Genomic DNA, 15959 nt, shown 5'->3' on the forward strand with positions numbered 1-15959 from the left:
ATCACAGTTCAAAACTGGATATTGTGCTTTAGCAGTAGCAAAAAATCCTAATTAATAGGAGTTTTCAATGTAATTTTACAGTGCTCCTGTACTTGTATCTTCGATTGAATTTGCCTTCTTTGTACAAGTGTCACATCACTGACACATTTTTACTTGTGAGCTGCTATAATCCGAGATTATATAGTCCTAGTTATCCAGTTATTTCTGTTTTGTATTTGGGCATTTTGTTTCTTCTTTAACTATTATCTTTTCTACTAATTTCAATTAAAATTTAAAAGTGAAAGTAATCTCAGTTTATGAAGTTAATTTTGAGTAGTTGCCTATAGTCTTGGTTTGCTTCTCCAAATTTTGGAGTGTATTTTACAGTCTTTCAGGAAAAAAAAGTTTTCTTACATCAGATACTTTGTTTAGCAAGGAAGGGGAAGGGTATTATTATCTAAGACTTCTGCATGTCAATAAACATTTAATGTAGGACAGTATTCCAGTGATATTAATTAAAACAGAAGTTAATAATGTGATACTGAAGTATAAAAGTGTAGTAACTGAATGTAAATTTTTTCATAGTATATCTGTTCATTCAATAGGACAAAGTGTGTTGTAAGAAGTACTTTATCTGTATGCCATGTCTTTTCTTTTTAATTCACAAAATGGAATACTAATGTAATTTGTGTATTGGGTTCTTCTACTGATAACATGCACCAAACTAACTTCATATCACAGCTGAAGAAGTGCTGACCTTTGTGTTACTAAAAAAAACCCTCAATTTATTAAAATTATGTATAAACATTACTACTTTCCATACTGCACCCTTTTTTCAACAGAAAATTAATTAAACAACTTAATACAAATAACCTTATATATATATATATATGTCAGCAGAACATGGTTGATGCACTACTGGCTTGAGGGAGTGTTGGGGTCTAAATTCACTCTGCTGATTAACAAATAATATATTGAGGCTGAATCCTGCAGCACTTAAATACCTCTTAAGATACAAATGAGACTTTTTATCCTCTGCAGACCAACTGCTTGCAAGTTTTGGCTGAATGCAAGTAATGCAGCAGTCCAAGTTACTGTATTCTCATCTTAGTACAAGCTAGGAATGAGGGATAAAATTGTAAGAGCAGTTATCTTCCAGACACCTCATTCATCGTAGCAATGTAAACAATTTCTTCTAGGTGTTTTATGAAATACTTGCAGTATCTAGCATGACCGTATTAGAACTTGCTTGTAGTTTTTTGTCGTTCATGGTATAAGACCATCCTTAGCTCTTGTAAATGCTTTTATATTCTGCTGCTATTACTCATATTATAAGTAATCTAATACACTGTAATATTTATATATTTCATCTTAAATATGGTTTGTGCTTTTTGCCATTTCCCTCCACTGCATTTCTCTTTTATCTGATTTGGCCAGTACTGAATTTCTGTATGATTAAAAACCGTATAGGTGCAACAGAAAGAGGAGACATTTCCCAAGGAAATACATTCCATTGCATTCCACCATCCTCTTCAGTATGCCTTTTAATTTTCATTTGTGTTGGTACTTTATTTCTAAGCAAAAGTCATAGAATTATCACTTAATTGATGTTATATCTGCTTCAAAAATGAATGCAATCCAGGCATGAAGTTGGTATGTTTATTTTCATAAGCAACACATGCTGATCAGGATGCTTTTCCCTTCACTTCTGTGCAGAGGCAACAGCTTCTCTTATGCCTGCAGTTAAGACAGGCTCTTGCCTGTCAATGGACGGGCGCCGACACGAGAACGAGGAGAGCTGGCACGACGGCTGCCGGGAATGTTACTGTCACAACGGGCGGGAAATGTGTGCCTTGATCACCTGCCCCGTTCCGAACTGTGGCAACCCCACCATACACCCAGGGCAGTGCTGCCCATCATGTCCAGGTAACATGCTTTCTTCTGTACGCTCGGTAACTGGGTTTCATTTCACATGTGTTTTGTTTCCTAATACACGAAAATAATCTCATTCGTCATTCAGTAATATATATGGAAGTTTCTATGCCCAAATATAACATTAAGATTTCAGATGTGAAAAATAAGAAGTTAAATATTTTAAGGTTAAGCATGTTTTGGGTCCTAACATTTTCATTTTTGACACATTGAAATCTTTAAACTAGAAGAAGTTTCTAGTTTGTTAGCTATAATAGCAAATTTATATTCATGTATAGTTTTGTTACCCATAATAAACAAAGGAGATGACTGAGAAAATTTCCAGAAAATAATTAGTATTGCCTTTGTCACGGTGAGTTAGAATGTCATTGCATAAAATGTAATATGTTGTGGCAGCTGAAATAAAAGACTGTTACAAGGTAGCAGACCAGCTACACAGTTTAGGTAAATACTACTGAATTGCATAGGTGGTTCATAAATGTAAGCAATAGGAAAAGCTTCTCTTAAGCAAATCTGTGAAAGATGAAATAATTCCTTGAAAGAAGAAATACATAAGTTCTTTATGAATAGACTAAGATCAGACAGAGTCAGGTTCCTTGAGTTCCACTGATCATAAATAATTGGCCAAGAAAGCCAACCGTATCCTGGGATGCATCAAGAGATGTGGGACCAGCAGGTCGAGGGAAGTGGTTCTGCCCCTCTACTCTGCCCGTGTGAGACCCCACCTGGAATACTGCGTCCAGCTCTGGAGCCCCCAGCACAACAAAGACATGGAGCTGTTGGAGTGAGTCCAGAGGAGAGCTACCAAGATGGTCAGAAGGCTGGAGCACCTCTCCTACAAGGACAGGCTGAGAGAGTTAGGTTTGTTCAGCCTGGAAAAGAGAAGGCTCCAGGAAGACCTTATAGCAGTCTTCCAGTACCTGAAGGGGGCCTTCAAGAGGGCTGGGGAGGGACTTTTTATGGGGACCTGTAGTGATAGGATGAGGGGTAATGGGTGGAAGCTGAAAGAGCGTAGATTTAGACTAGATATAAGGAAGAAGTTCTTTACCTGGAGGGTGATGAGGCAGTGGAACAAGTTGCCCAGGGAGGTTGTGGATGTTCCATCCCTGGAAGTGTTCAAGGCCAGGCTGGATGGAGCCTTGAGCAACTTGATCTAGTGGGAGACACCCCTGCCATGGCAGGGGGGTTGGAAGTAGATGATCTTTGAGGTCCCTTCCAACCCAAATCATTCTATGAAACAATAGTTGTGTGTCTTCTACATGGCAATGTCATACAGCAAAGGACACAAACACTATTCTCCAGAAAAGTGCTACAAATGTGAAGAGAAGCTCACTTTGTGAGCCTCAGGCTGCCTAAGTGACTAGAGGAGCTGCTATCCATTTAATTTTTTTATGTCCTTAACTACGGTATTTGGAATAGGCATCTTTATAATTAAGTAGAAGAGTGGTTGAGAGATGCAGAGTCATTACCTCAAAGTCACTTTTCTAGCCCCAATTTTTCAGAAAATGATAGTTTTCTCTTGGAATTCCTGCATTACAGATAGGTTTGATTTTTTTTTCTGAAATGCCAAGAATGCTTTAAGCTATCTTTGATTTATATTAACCAACATTTATTCAGACTAATTCTCAAATTGTTTCTTACTTATATTTTTCCCTTTTTCCATGATATGCAGGTGATGTAAAGCCAAAAGGGACTTAAAGTCAAAAGATCTTCATTAAGAATATGGGTGGTTTTGTTCCTAATATTTTTAATAATAACAGAAATTATTACTCTTGGGTACATTTGTTAATCATTATAGTGACAGCTGATTTTGCCTGTCTTCCAATTCTGTTTTTTCCAGATGAAATAATTGTGCAGAAGCCAGAGCTCACCAGTCCATCGATCTGTCATGCTCCTGGTGGGGAATACTTTGTAGAAGGAGAGACATGGAATATTGATTCTTGCACACAGTGTACATGCCACAGTGGACGTGTCCTGTGTGAGACTGAAGTCTGTCCGCCTCTTCTTTGTCAAAACCCTACCCGCACACAGGACTCCTGCTGTCCACAGTGCCCAGGTATATGTTGACAACCACCTTTCATCAGAGTCCTTTCTTGATCCTAGAATGTACAATGTGAATATTGAATGTTTCAGTATGTGCGTAGTTGGTTGTTGTGGTGCCTTTGTTCTTTAGCAGTTTGGAGTCAGAGCCTGCAGTCTTCGATTTCAGCTGCAAAACGTGACTGCGTGCAAGAGATATCTTATATGCAAAGGGGAGTTGTGGCCCTGAGTCTGAACATCTTTGAAGGCAATCTAATAATGCAAGGGTTGCACGAGAACCAGAATCTTTACTTGGAAGCTTTATGAAATATGCACTGGCTCCTTTACGGAAACCTGCGGGATTAGAGAAATTCTGAAAGTAGCCAGAGTGCTACGCAGGCACAGGCTTGTTTCTTTTCCTTTCTACATGCCTTGGTTTCTGTCAGCATTTTTATTACTATCTTGTCTGTTTGGCATTTGGTCTTAAAAATACTTCTGTTTTCTTTTACCTTCATCTGGTATGATTTGAGAGTGACTTGAAGGCAACTGAGTAATATCAAAGCATTCCAGCTCAGCAGGTGTGCCAGATTCCTCACAGACTGCCTCACAGTGTCAGGAAGGTAACAGGATTTGCTTTCCCCCGAGGACAGAGGTGCAATTATAAATGAATGTGAATTACTAGTTTACATAGCAAGTGCAGGAGTTTATTGCAGAGGAAATTTATTACATATCTGTGAACGGTATGTAAACTCACTGAGAAAATACTTGCCTCAATATAAAACAATATCTAGCCATGTTATGTTGGAAGAAAAAATTTAGGTTTTGCCATTTCTTCTGCAGAGTGTTTGTTTGGCTTTTGGGTGTTTTTTATCTGACAAAATATTTTCAGTAAAATAAGTCAGCCAGTTCTTCTGACTCCCTTTTTCTCATTTTTAATAACAGTCAATATTTTCTTAATTTCAAAATACTGTCTGGAGGAGCTGATCTTTCCTCACTGGCTGTGTAAGAAGCTCAGACTCTTAACTTACACAGATTGAGAATCTGATTTGAATGCTCTTATGAATCCTTTTTTTTTTCCTTCTCCTTTTCTTATACGTTCTCTGCAGAAACATCCATATTTCTTGATCCATAATGTCTGTTAACACACAACGTCATTGCAAATATAGGTCTTCCCTGTGTGTGGGCATGAGAATTAAAGCAGATCCATTGGCATCACTCTAAAAACCAATCAAGTTCCATTTGTTTCTCAACAGCTTGTAATTAGCTCATGTAAATCCACTAGTGAAGATGACAGCGTCATAGTTACTTTTCACTTTGCATCATCCAAGGATTTGAACTGACATGGCAGAAGCTAGGATTCAAGTTTTAGATGTAAAATTTAGTCTCTCTAATTTAAGGTGAATTCCTATGTACCATTCAGTTCAGAGCATTCTGAGGGGCTGCTTCAGATGATGATTGGTTTTTCACTTTTCTGTCCTTTTTTCTGGTTTTGGGTTTTGTTTGGGTTTTGGGTTTGTTTGTTTTTTTTCAGTAAGCTCAATAAAGGTCTACATAAATTTTATTATAGACCACATCAGGAGAACATCATCACACATAACGACTGAAGAGGTGTAAGACTCTCTCCTCCTAGTTCTTCTGAAGTAGTGAGCCGATGTGCTGCAATTCCGTAGTGTTTTTCAAGAGTGAACCCTCCACTGAGGGAATATGAAAGAAGTTAGCTAGTGTAAGTTAAATAACCTAATCTGTTTATATTTACAGATGAGCCCCTTCAGCCCTCTTCATCAAGCAATGAGAGCATGCCCAGCTATTGCAAAAACGATGAAGGAGATATTTTTCTGACAGCCGAGTCCTGGAAGCCCAATGTCTGCACCAGCTGCATTTGCATGGATGGTGTGATTAGATGCTACTCTGAGTCTTGCCCACCAGTATCCTGTGAGAGACCTGTTTTGAGAAAGGGACAATGTTGTCCTTACTGTATTGGTGAGCACATAAAAATAGTTGATAACTTGCTGTTTCCCTTCCTGGAAATAAGAAAGAAGTTTTATTTACAAATTAAGATATTTTTTTCCCTCCTTTGGGGAGATGCAATTTGTGCGTTCAGTTGAACTGGAGAGTGAAATTTGTACAGGTAGCTTTGGGAATCATGATTTGTGATTTTGAGGCAGAAGTGCAGGAAGATATAAATGTAATTTGACTAAGAGACTTGAGAGGACATTCTCCAGAAAACTTAGTAATACACTTCACTAGATGAAAACACTACATAAAAAAGTTTTATTTAAAGGAAGAACTGCCAAGTAACACATATGTTATATCAAGATACGTGATAATATGCAGGAAACATTAATTACGACTGCAGAAGATAAGGTGAAGCGTTATGAAATTTCACAGAATGGGGAAGTGTTAATAAGGCATCTAAATTAAAATACAGCAAAAAACAAGAGGTCCATTAAAGATAGTTATAGAAGAGGCACGTTGCCCTTAGAACCCTAAGTAGATTCCTGTTGGGGGCATTTTGAGCGGAAAGCACTATGCTACCCTGTTACTACTTTCTCAGCATAGTTTGCATACAAAATGGGGAGAATTTAAAGTTTCTTTGACAACTGTTTTTCTGAAGCCTTTTTTTTTCCAGTGATTGATTTTGCAACCATAAAGATCAGTTTAATCCAGAATACAGTTTTACATTCATAAAATACAGAACGTATGCAAAGTTGGGCAGTCAAACGGATAGAATCAGAACATGAGCTTTAGAACTGTACTGGAGAATTCTTGCCAGGGAATGAGGGGATGTGCCACAGGGACTAGTGCCATGAGCTACAACAATTCAACCTCTAAACTTTGTGCCTATACCTTGCATGTCAGGTGCGCACACACATACGTGTTAGCTCATGCATATGCTTATTTTGCAGATTCATGTCATTGGCAGGGTTCATCATAGTAATTTCTGCCTCTAAGCAAAAAAGGTAGTGAAAAGCTAAGATGAAAATGAGGTGCTGCTTGGCTTTTTGAGGTTCTGCTGTATAGTTTCCTTTTCATTATCTATAAAGAGCTATAGCAGCAAAAAAAATATGCTAGGCTAAGCAATTCATTACTGTCTTCTGAGTGAAGTAGAAGGTATACTGCAGATCACCTAAAAGGCTTCAGTGGGATGCAGAATTTAAAAAGTGGTGTATTGAATACTTAGGCAGAAAGTGTAGCGCTACTTTAAGGTGTTTTCCCAAGACCTACTTGCTTCATCAAATACAAGTCCCTATTATGTACTGTGTCAAAATTTGTCTGAAAAGTGGTTCATTTTACAGCTCTCAGTCTTTGGCAAAGGTGTTCTGGAGCCTCTCTTTTTGAGGGTTAAAATCACACCAATTTCCAATTTATATAATCTTAGCCATGAAAAAAATGTCCTGAGTTTGGTTATTGCCTTTTTCCTAGGGTTTTCTATTGGTGTAGTTACAGGGAATGATCAGATCCCCTTCAAATCTTTTTTTTCATTATAAATAGTCTAAGCACTTCCAGTTATGTCACCTGAGAGTTGCTTCATCTTTTCTCAGCATCCTGTCTAATCTTTTCTTCGAGTATTCCAGACTGAGTTCATCTTTCTTGAACACTGGTAATTAGAAAAATAGGTAATTTTGATTTTTTAATTCGTTAAGTAGATTTTACAAGAAACAAGAAGGAAGAGGAACAGTTAGAAGTATGAAGCAGTTAAACAAAAAAAAATCAACTTTTCTTAACTTTCATAGCACTTTTGAGATCATTATTTTGTGTCCCAGTCATCCATCCTCTAGCCTTTTGCATGAGGAAAATTAGGATAAACAGCCCATGCTAATTACGTAGAAATTGCACTTTTTTCACACAGATTTTCTGGAAGATGTTAGAAGGGTCTTTTAATTAAAACTGGAATTTCTTTGTAACTATTGTTTCACTTCAGTGTTCAGGGAAGAAATCAGATTTGTGTGTAATTGACCACTCCAGTGTGCGACCTCACTGCTCGTTTTCCTTCAACAGAAGACACCGTTCCAAAGAAAGTGGTCTGCCACTTCAGTGGGAAAACGTACGCAGATGAGGAACGCTGGGACATTGACAGCTGCACACACTGTTACTGCCTGCAGGGTCAGACCCTCTGCTCCACTGTCAGCTGCCCACCCCTCCCTTGTGCTGAACCCATCAATGTGGAGGGAAGCTGCTGTCCCATGTGTCCAGGTAAGGTGATGTGACGACCCAGATGATGGTAACGCTGGTTTTCCAGGACTGCCGCTAAGGTTTTTCTTAGTTGATTTTCAAACATCAGTCCATGTTTGAATGGTATCAAGAAGGCAACAGACATTTAGACTTCAGGAAAGCTAATATTCTTAACAGGTAGGCATATCATGCAAATATGTAGTTTGAATTTTACATATTCTGAGAACTGTGAACTCAATAAGTTGCTTGCCCCTGCCCTGTCCTTTCACAAGGTTATGGAAAAACACTTGTGAAGTAGGAAAATGAATATTCTTACATCTCTTCAGATTCTGTCAGTGATTAACATTTCTGTCTCTTTGTTACTTGTCACATATTGCACTGCTTTATTTATCGTTTTAATTTGGCTTAAAAGTAATATGAAATTTCATGGCTATGGACACAAGGGACATAAGAATTACATGTGGTTTTTTATGCTAGTCCTGACATACTTCTGCAGGAGTTTATCTTACTTGGTCAGCTGGTAACTACTTCCAGCAGGATGACTGGGGTTATTCAGCAGTAGCCCCTTTGCAATTCTCCTGCTTTGAGAATTACAAAAACAATGAAGGCAAAGAAACCAGTGGTGACAGTTTACATACCAGGTGGGAAGATACAGCCTTCCCTTGGAATTTTTGTTGTTTAGTATCGCAAAGGAATAAGACTGTAGTAGAGCGTATTTTGAAACAGCATCTTCAAAAGCACTATCATCCCATTCACATTAGTATAATGATAATGGCAGCAGGCATGTACCCTGTATACACTATGAGATGTGTTTTAAAACAACATCACAGACTAGTAATGGTGAAAATTTTGAAAAAAATGAAAGGATTCACAGAACTAAAGCATGGCACATGGCCAAGTACATTTCCTGATTTAAGAGCAGAACTGGGAAGTTAAGCAGCCTGTAATTTGTGAAACACGTTTATGTCATTTCAGAGATGTATGTACCTGAACCTACTAATATACCCATTGAGAAGACAAATCATCGAGGAGACATTGAGCCAGAAGTACCAAACTGGCCAACACCGAGTGAAAATGACATCATTCACATTCACAGAGGTAAGATCTGATATAAACTAGGCTAACTTAGGTCTGTGTTTTACTTCTTCTATTCAGGCAGCATCTGTGTAAAGCTTTGAAAAGGTCATTATCTGAGAATATACTTCAGTGCAGAACTCTTACATTAATTTTGTTTTGAGTAAAGATGACTCAGTCTATTAAATTATATGTATGCAGTCTCATCTCATCATACCATTTTTGCCTTGGAAGAAACATCTGTGATGGTATGATGGAGTTCTACAAAATTAAGAGTACAATAAATGATGAATGAGGAGTGATTGCCCAGTGTCTTTTCTGATAAAAAAACCTAGAAAGCAGTCTGTTGTAAGGCTACTGGAGTTGATACACCTTCAGTTGATCAATTTGACATTCTTATATTGATAAACAAAAATGGGAATATATGTGCTACAACTTTCACAGATATCATAAACAAATGTCAGAGTTAAAAAAAAAACACTTCAGGTATAATCACACAGAGCTAATAAAGTTGTCTAAGTACGAAAATCCATGTTTTGTTTAAAACTGTGCTGAAATCACTGTTACAGGGTAGGGGAAACACTCCATGACAGTCTTTATTAACCTTATCTAATTGAAAGACTATCTAAACTTGTACATATATATTTCTTTTAAATCTAAGAATGATCTCATAGCATATTATTGTTCAGAGAAAGGATACATGAAATGTAATTGCTTTACAAAATTGTAAGCATATACTTTTGTAAGTACAGCATTTTCATTTCTCACAGACATTAGTAGCTGGTTTGCAACTATAATGTCTGGGGATTATAAATACACACTGCAAACAGTGTAGGAATGTTGTATATGTTATTGAAAATTACCATTCTTTGCAATTACATGCAAAACTTGATACTGTCTAACAGGTTGCCAACAGTCCGTTTTCACAGGCTGAGTGGTGCAAGTATTGTAATATGTTCTTAACATATTACAAGCATGAACACATCAGAATTGTCCTACCAATTTTTAAAAGGAACAAAAAAGGAAATTCATCCTATGACTTCCAGGTTTTCCTCAGCATAGAAACACAGGCTGATTTAATTTATTTTTTTTTTTTTTACAACTGGAAATTTGGTTATGATTAGATAAGATGATGTGAACTCAACTGAGCTAAGAGGTTACTGTCAGACTTGCTTGTAATTGTGCTTTAAATTCCATCCCATTTCCTCTCTTTTTGCCAGCCTTTTGCCAGCTAAGATAGTCACGATACGATATACTAGACTGAGACTTCCATATTACAGCCTTCTTTATGGTCAAGGCCTATTTATAATTACCAACAAATGTCTTTCAGACATGAATCATCTCCAGGGAGAGTACAGAAGTGGCAGTGGACCGCACCCTAGTGAAGATGCATCGGTTAGCTCTGTTGCCTTGGTGACAATTCCAATCACGATAGCACTGTTACTGATCATCGTCCTTTTGCTCGTCAATCAGAAAAAGCAGTGGATTCCAGTGTCCTGCTACAAAGCTCCAACAAAGGTGTGTGTTTATGTCTGTTTCCAGGCTTGCACTTTTTGGAAAACAAGATTAGCTAGAATATTGTGTAGGATGCAATTGAGTTCGCATCATGTGAACTCTCTTCGCTTATTTTCTCCTCGTGTCTTAAAGCATTTTCTACCAGTCAGTCTGTTGGCGTTTAGTCTTTTAAATTATTTTTTTCACTACAAAGTGAAAAAAATTCCTTCTCCATACAGTAATGAGTTGTCACTAGATAAAAATCAAGCTCAGCAAAAATTCTTTTAAACAATCCAGCTCTGTATGTGTGTAGATAAATACATGCATTTTTCTAACCTGCAGCTAAACTCATAAGAGGATATTTTTTGTTTTTTAACTTCCATCCAATTTAAAAGTGTTGCCCAACATCAGGACCTGTATGTACTACTAGTCTTTATCATGTTTTGTAATAACTGCGTCATATGCTTCTCAGACTAATATTTTAAGAGCGATCTCGGGAAATATCTGCCAAGTATTTTGAGATTATTGAAAAAAAAAATAAAGAAGAATCAAGTAGCTTGGAAATGAACAGAGAAAAGAGCATTGTTTTCTTCTGAGTAATAGTTCTATGAACAGACTTAAGCCCTTACTCCATATTCAAATGCCATTTATGTAAGTTTCCAATTTACTCCACTTATACTTCCTAATTCTAGTCTTTGTCCATTTCTAAAAGCTTATAAATATAGTCAGAGCACAGAGTTGAATTGAATTATATTTAAGTAGGAAGCATGAATCGGTATTATTCTAGTTTCAGTCTTCCAAGACAAGTAAGAAATACCATTTTCTGAATTTCTTAATGCAGCATTTAAAAATCCATTTTTAACATTGATGGATGTACTTGTAAACTCTTAGAAAGGCCGCTTTCCGTACAAGTCCTGTGCAACAAAACAGCTGAAGCTGAAGTGAAAAATCACACCTTTCTAACTGTGGAACCATACTCAATAATTCTACATACTTTTTTACTTGTGGAAGAAAATTTTCCTCAAACACTTCTATTGCTGAAACATCATTTTTTCAGTGTCATCTGTGTGCTAAGAAAGCTCACTTAAAGACACACACAGATTCAATGCAAGACCATGGATATACTGAAACTCAGATTTCTCACGAGGGTCTTTGTCATAAATGTGTCTTTCCTAGTAATAAATTTGGACAAGTCTGATTTGGCTTATAGTCTTTCTGTTCTAAATAGTCCAGCCATTTAGTAAAGAACAAATTGACAACTGTGCATGAATCCTATCAATACCAAAAGAAAGATGATAGAGAAGATGTTTAAAATGAGAGAAGGTCAGTGAGCCTCAGGACTTCTGTGGGAATGCAGTCCACAGACTTTTGAACAGTGAAATGTAAAACATTTTGAGTGTAGCGCTAACAACACTAAGGTCACAGGTTCGATTCCCGTTCAGTCCCCATGTGTTGCCTGATCTAGTCGAGAGGTGGCGTCCCTGGCAGCAGGGAGGCTGGATTAAAATGATCTCTAAGGTCCCTTCCAGCTTAGGCCATTCTATGATTCTATGATTTTATAATAATGTTTTGTAACAGTTACCTGGGTTAAAAAAAAAAAAATTGTTAAGGGTTACTGAATGTAGTTCTTTTTTAAATAAAAATCCTTCAGATTTTCTGATTTAAGTCTTGGAAAAAGAAGTTACATTAATGAAAAGTGGAATTTTTCACAGTGTGAGCACGAATATGCACTGACACTAACTTCATAAGTATCCAGAGAGTGGGCTTACTACCTGTCCTCCTTCATGCTTAGCCCATAAGCATTTAAGGTAGCGTGCACCCAGCATTGTTTCACCTTTCTCTCAGCTGCAGATTCTTCCCGTTGAAGGATTCCCAAACAGAGGAATAGCAGGACTGGAAAGCCAGTATACATAGCTCAAATCTTTCTTTGAGCAATATGTGCATTTATGCTTGTGGATCAATACATACTCAAACCCTCACTCACATTTGCCTAAAATTAAATCCCCTAATCTACATTTATAAGCAAGTAAGACAACTACCAAGTGCCACATTAACGCTGGCATCTCTGCACCAACACGCCACTTTGCAAGGGTGCAACGCCTAGCAAATACTAGATAAAAGGTGGATGATTCCTAATTAAGGAAGTAATAAATGAACAACCTCAGAAGGGAATATAGAAGGGTTCCATAGGACACGCTGTGCCAGGAGGTCTCTCCCATTCTCTTAGTGGAACTGTAACCAGGAACAAAATATTCTTGAAAACAATTATCAATAAAGAGGCTATTAAAGTCTGTTGCACTTTTGGGGCAACAAGGTTAAGCCCTCGCATGGTGCTAGACTGACAGAGAATAGTTTAACCAGTCCATTTGGGATATGAGAATGCCAGAGCTCCTTTCAGAAGATGAAAAACGGTGACTCAGCAGAGTGTGTTGGTCTGATTTTGTGCCTGGTATAGGCCTTTACCAAGTTTAGCAAAGTCCGGAGGCTTTCATCACGGATTTTATTTTATTTTGTACTTATGGACTTGAACCACAGAGACTTTTTTAATTATGTGTGGAATACAGTTTAAAAAATAATAAATAATAATTTACTCAATATTCCCTTTCTGTTTTAACAGCCTTCTTGCCTAAACAATCAACTGGTATATGTGGACTGCAAGAAAGGTACCATGGTCCAGGTGGACAGTTCTCAGAGGATGCTAAGAATTGCAGACCCAGATTCAAGATACAGTGGATTTTACAGCATGCAGAAACAGAACAACCTACAGGCAGATAATTTCTATCAAACAGTTTGAAGAATCACACCCTTACCAAGGATTTGAGAGAGAGAGGGAGGGACTAAGTCTGCTATTAAAATAAAACTAGAATTGTGCACTTGCTTAGTGGATTGTATTGGATTTGTGACTACATGTACAGCTCTAAGACCTTACTGGGATGAGCTCTGACTCCTGCAATGTGCCAGAAAAAGCATTCCCACTTTTCCTTGAGATAACTGACCAAGTGTTTTCTTAGAACCAAAGTTTTAAAACTTGTTAAGATGTATTTGCTTGTAACATAGCTCTAGAGGTTTTTTGGGAGGGGGAATCAGGGGCTAGGGGTAGGCAATGAGGTTAAAGGAAGCTTCAGAGAAGAAAAGCTGGTCAGGCTTGACTGGAGAAGAAAATTAATAAAGCGTACGGCCAAGCAGCAAGATAGTGGTTCTTCTTGTTGCTCTGAAACTTCATCTGTTGCAGCAAAGCCTAACCCCAGGTGAACAAAATACGAAAAGGTCTGTTGTTTTCTGTTTTGTTTTTTTTCCAGCTGTTGCTACAGTAATATACTCCTAGAACAGAATTGGTCACATCACAGGTGTGGTGTAGCTGCAAATATTTTTCTATATGATGAGAAGCTGCAGTAGTTAATGAAATAGCAAGGAAAAGATTATAGCAGAAAATAAAGGGTGGGTTTATTAAGGATGTACAAAATAATACCTTGTGCTGCTTTTTGGTTTTATTGTTGTTTTCTTCAAAGCTGATTGGCTAGATTAGCCAGACTTCAGCAGAGTTAGCAAATGACTGAGGCCTAAGTAATTCCTGATATGAGCACTGGATCTTCTGACAGCAGTATTGAAGGAAGGAAGGAAAAGTCAAGAACACCATGCAGTTCCAGGGGCTTTTGTTTGTTTTTGTCTGTTGTGGTTTTGTTTTGTTATTTTATATCAATCTCTGGTTGTTCATACAGGAGAAGGAAAAATATTTTTGTTGGACAAAGCTCTTGCTTACAAGAGAGTAAAAAAGAGACTGTTTTAAGGTTGTTTTTTTCCTGTTGATGTTCTTATTTACTGGTATGCAGATTTAGAAACTACTTCCATGCTAGGAAGCTGCTTAATTTTAATTGTATATTACTCAAGCACCTTTTTTGAAGCTCAGAAAAAAAAAAGGAGATCATGCTTCTTTAAACTTTAGCATTATAGGAATATTTATGTAAATATAATTATGCTAAAAACAACAAAAAGTATTTGTATGTTTGTGTATATATATGTATATACAAATGCATGTAAGTATACATATGTATATATACGTGCATGTGTATATACACTATACATATATATACTGTATATATAAAATGCTATGTATACAGTATATATTTTTTCTATTTTTTTTCTTGTTGAATGTATTTTTATCTGAGAGAGATTTTACCCAGAGCAGAAACAGATAAACAGGCATTCCATATCAACGCTTAATCACTTGTGAGTTTAGGAGAGACAAGAAAAGAGCATCTCATTCTACCTACAGTTTGATTTGATTTGAAAGTGTTTGTGTGTGCGTGTGTGTGTGTGTACACTCTTGTGTTTGCGTGTGTACAGTACGTGCACGATTATAGCAGTAAGCGTTGCTCTTGCTACATTTCAGGGTGTTTCTTATTTTTCTTTTCCTGCTTAGCCTTAAAAAGGCTTTTTAATGAATGCATTGGCTAGAGACACTGATGACAATATACATGCAGCACTAATCAGCTCCATAGAATAACACCATTGGCTCCTGGATTTTTTTTTTTCTTTCTTTTTTTTTTTTCTTCAAACAATTGTTTGAAACAACTACTGGAATATTGTCCACATTAAGCTGGAAGTTTGTTGTAGCTTGCCTCATTTATAACTCTGACTGTATAATATGATGTTAACTTTCCAGACAGGTCTTGGCACTTTTATACTAATTACCCATTTGTGCATTGCCTTTTTTTCTTTTACAAATGCTTGTCATAAGAGACACAGATACCCAGTATGCTTAATGTGAAAAGAAAATGTATTTTTTTGTAAAGGAACTCTCAAGTATTGTTGTAAATACTTGGTCAGAGGTTGCTGAATTTTAAAACTGAAAAAAAAACTAATTTATTATTATAATGACCTAATTTATTAATCTGAAGATTAACAATTTTTTTGTTTTAGAATATCAAAAAGGTGTTCTAGCTGTTTGCATCAGAGAAAAAAAATAGGTGTATCATTAAGGGTCAACATTTTTTCTGCTTTATATAACTTCAGTTTTCAACCACCAGTAAGAAAAAATGTAGTCTCCCCAGTGTTTTGTACTCAATCTGATATTGAAACAGAAATGTTTCTGTCCAGTTACTACAAAGATTTTGTCAAGACAAAACATCCATTCCTTGCATAAGAGTAAGCAGTGTTTATCCAGAAATTGTAAATGCTTGCTTTTGTTTTACAATCAAGGCCATATTCTGAAAATATTAGCAGGATATAGGACATGGTGTAAAATGTTTTTTATTATTATTATTTTATTATTATTATTTTAAAGATAT

At 36.8% G+C, this 15959-nt stretch overlaps 1 protein-coding gene across 1 annotated transcript in view; it reads left to right on the top strand.

The window, feature by feature from the left end:
* The window catches only part of CRIM1 (cysteine rich transmembrane BMP regulator 1 (chordin-like)), a gene marked incomplete at its 5' end in the record, with an annotated part of 91406 nt that extends 77916 nt beyond the window's left edge, over positions 1 to 13490 (top strand). The window contains 7 exons of the mRNA XM_009869380.1: positions 1696 to 1905; positions 3752 to 3967; positions 5689 to 5910; positions 7930 to 8124; positions 9079 to 9201; positions 10508 to 10695; positions 13289 to 13490. Of these exons, the coding sequence (XP_009867682.1) occupies positions 1696 to 1905; positions 3752 to 3967; positions 5689 to 5910; positions 7930 to 8124; positions 9079 to 9201; positions 10508 to 10695; positions 13289 to 13465 (1331 nt within the window). The remainder of the gene's footprint in view (positions 1 to 1695; positions 1906 to 3751; positions 3968 to 5688; positions 5911 to 7929; positions 8125 to 9078; positions 9202 to 10507; positions 10696 to 13288) is intronic.
* Between the last annotated feature and the right edge of the window lie 2469 nt (positions 13491 to 15959).

This window comes from Apaloderma vittatum, unplaced genomic scaffold (assembly GCF_000703405.1).
Source record: "Apaloderma vittatum isolate BGI_N311 unplaced genomic scaffold, ASM70340v1 scaffold20305, whole genome shotgun sequence".
NCBI lineage: Eukaryota > Metazoa > Chordata > Aves > Trogoniformes > Trogonidae > Apaloderma > Apaloderma vittatum.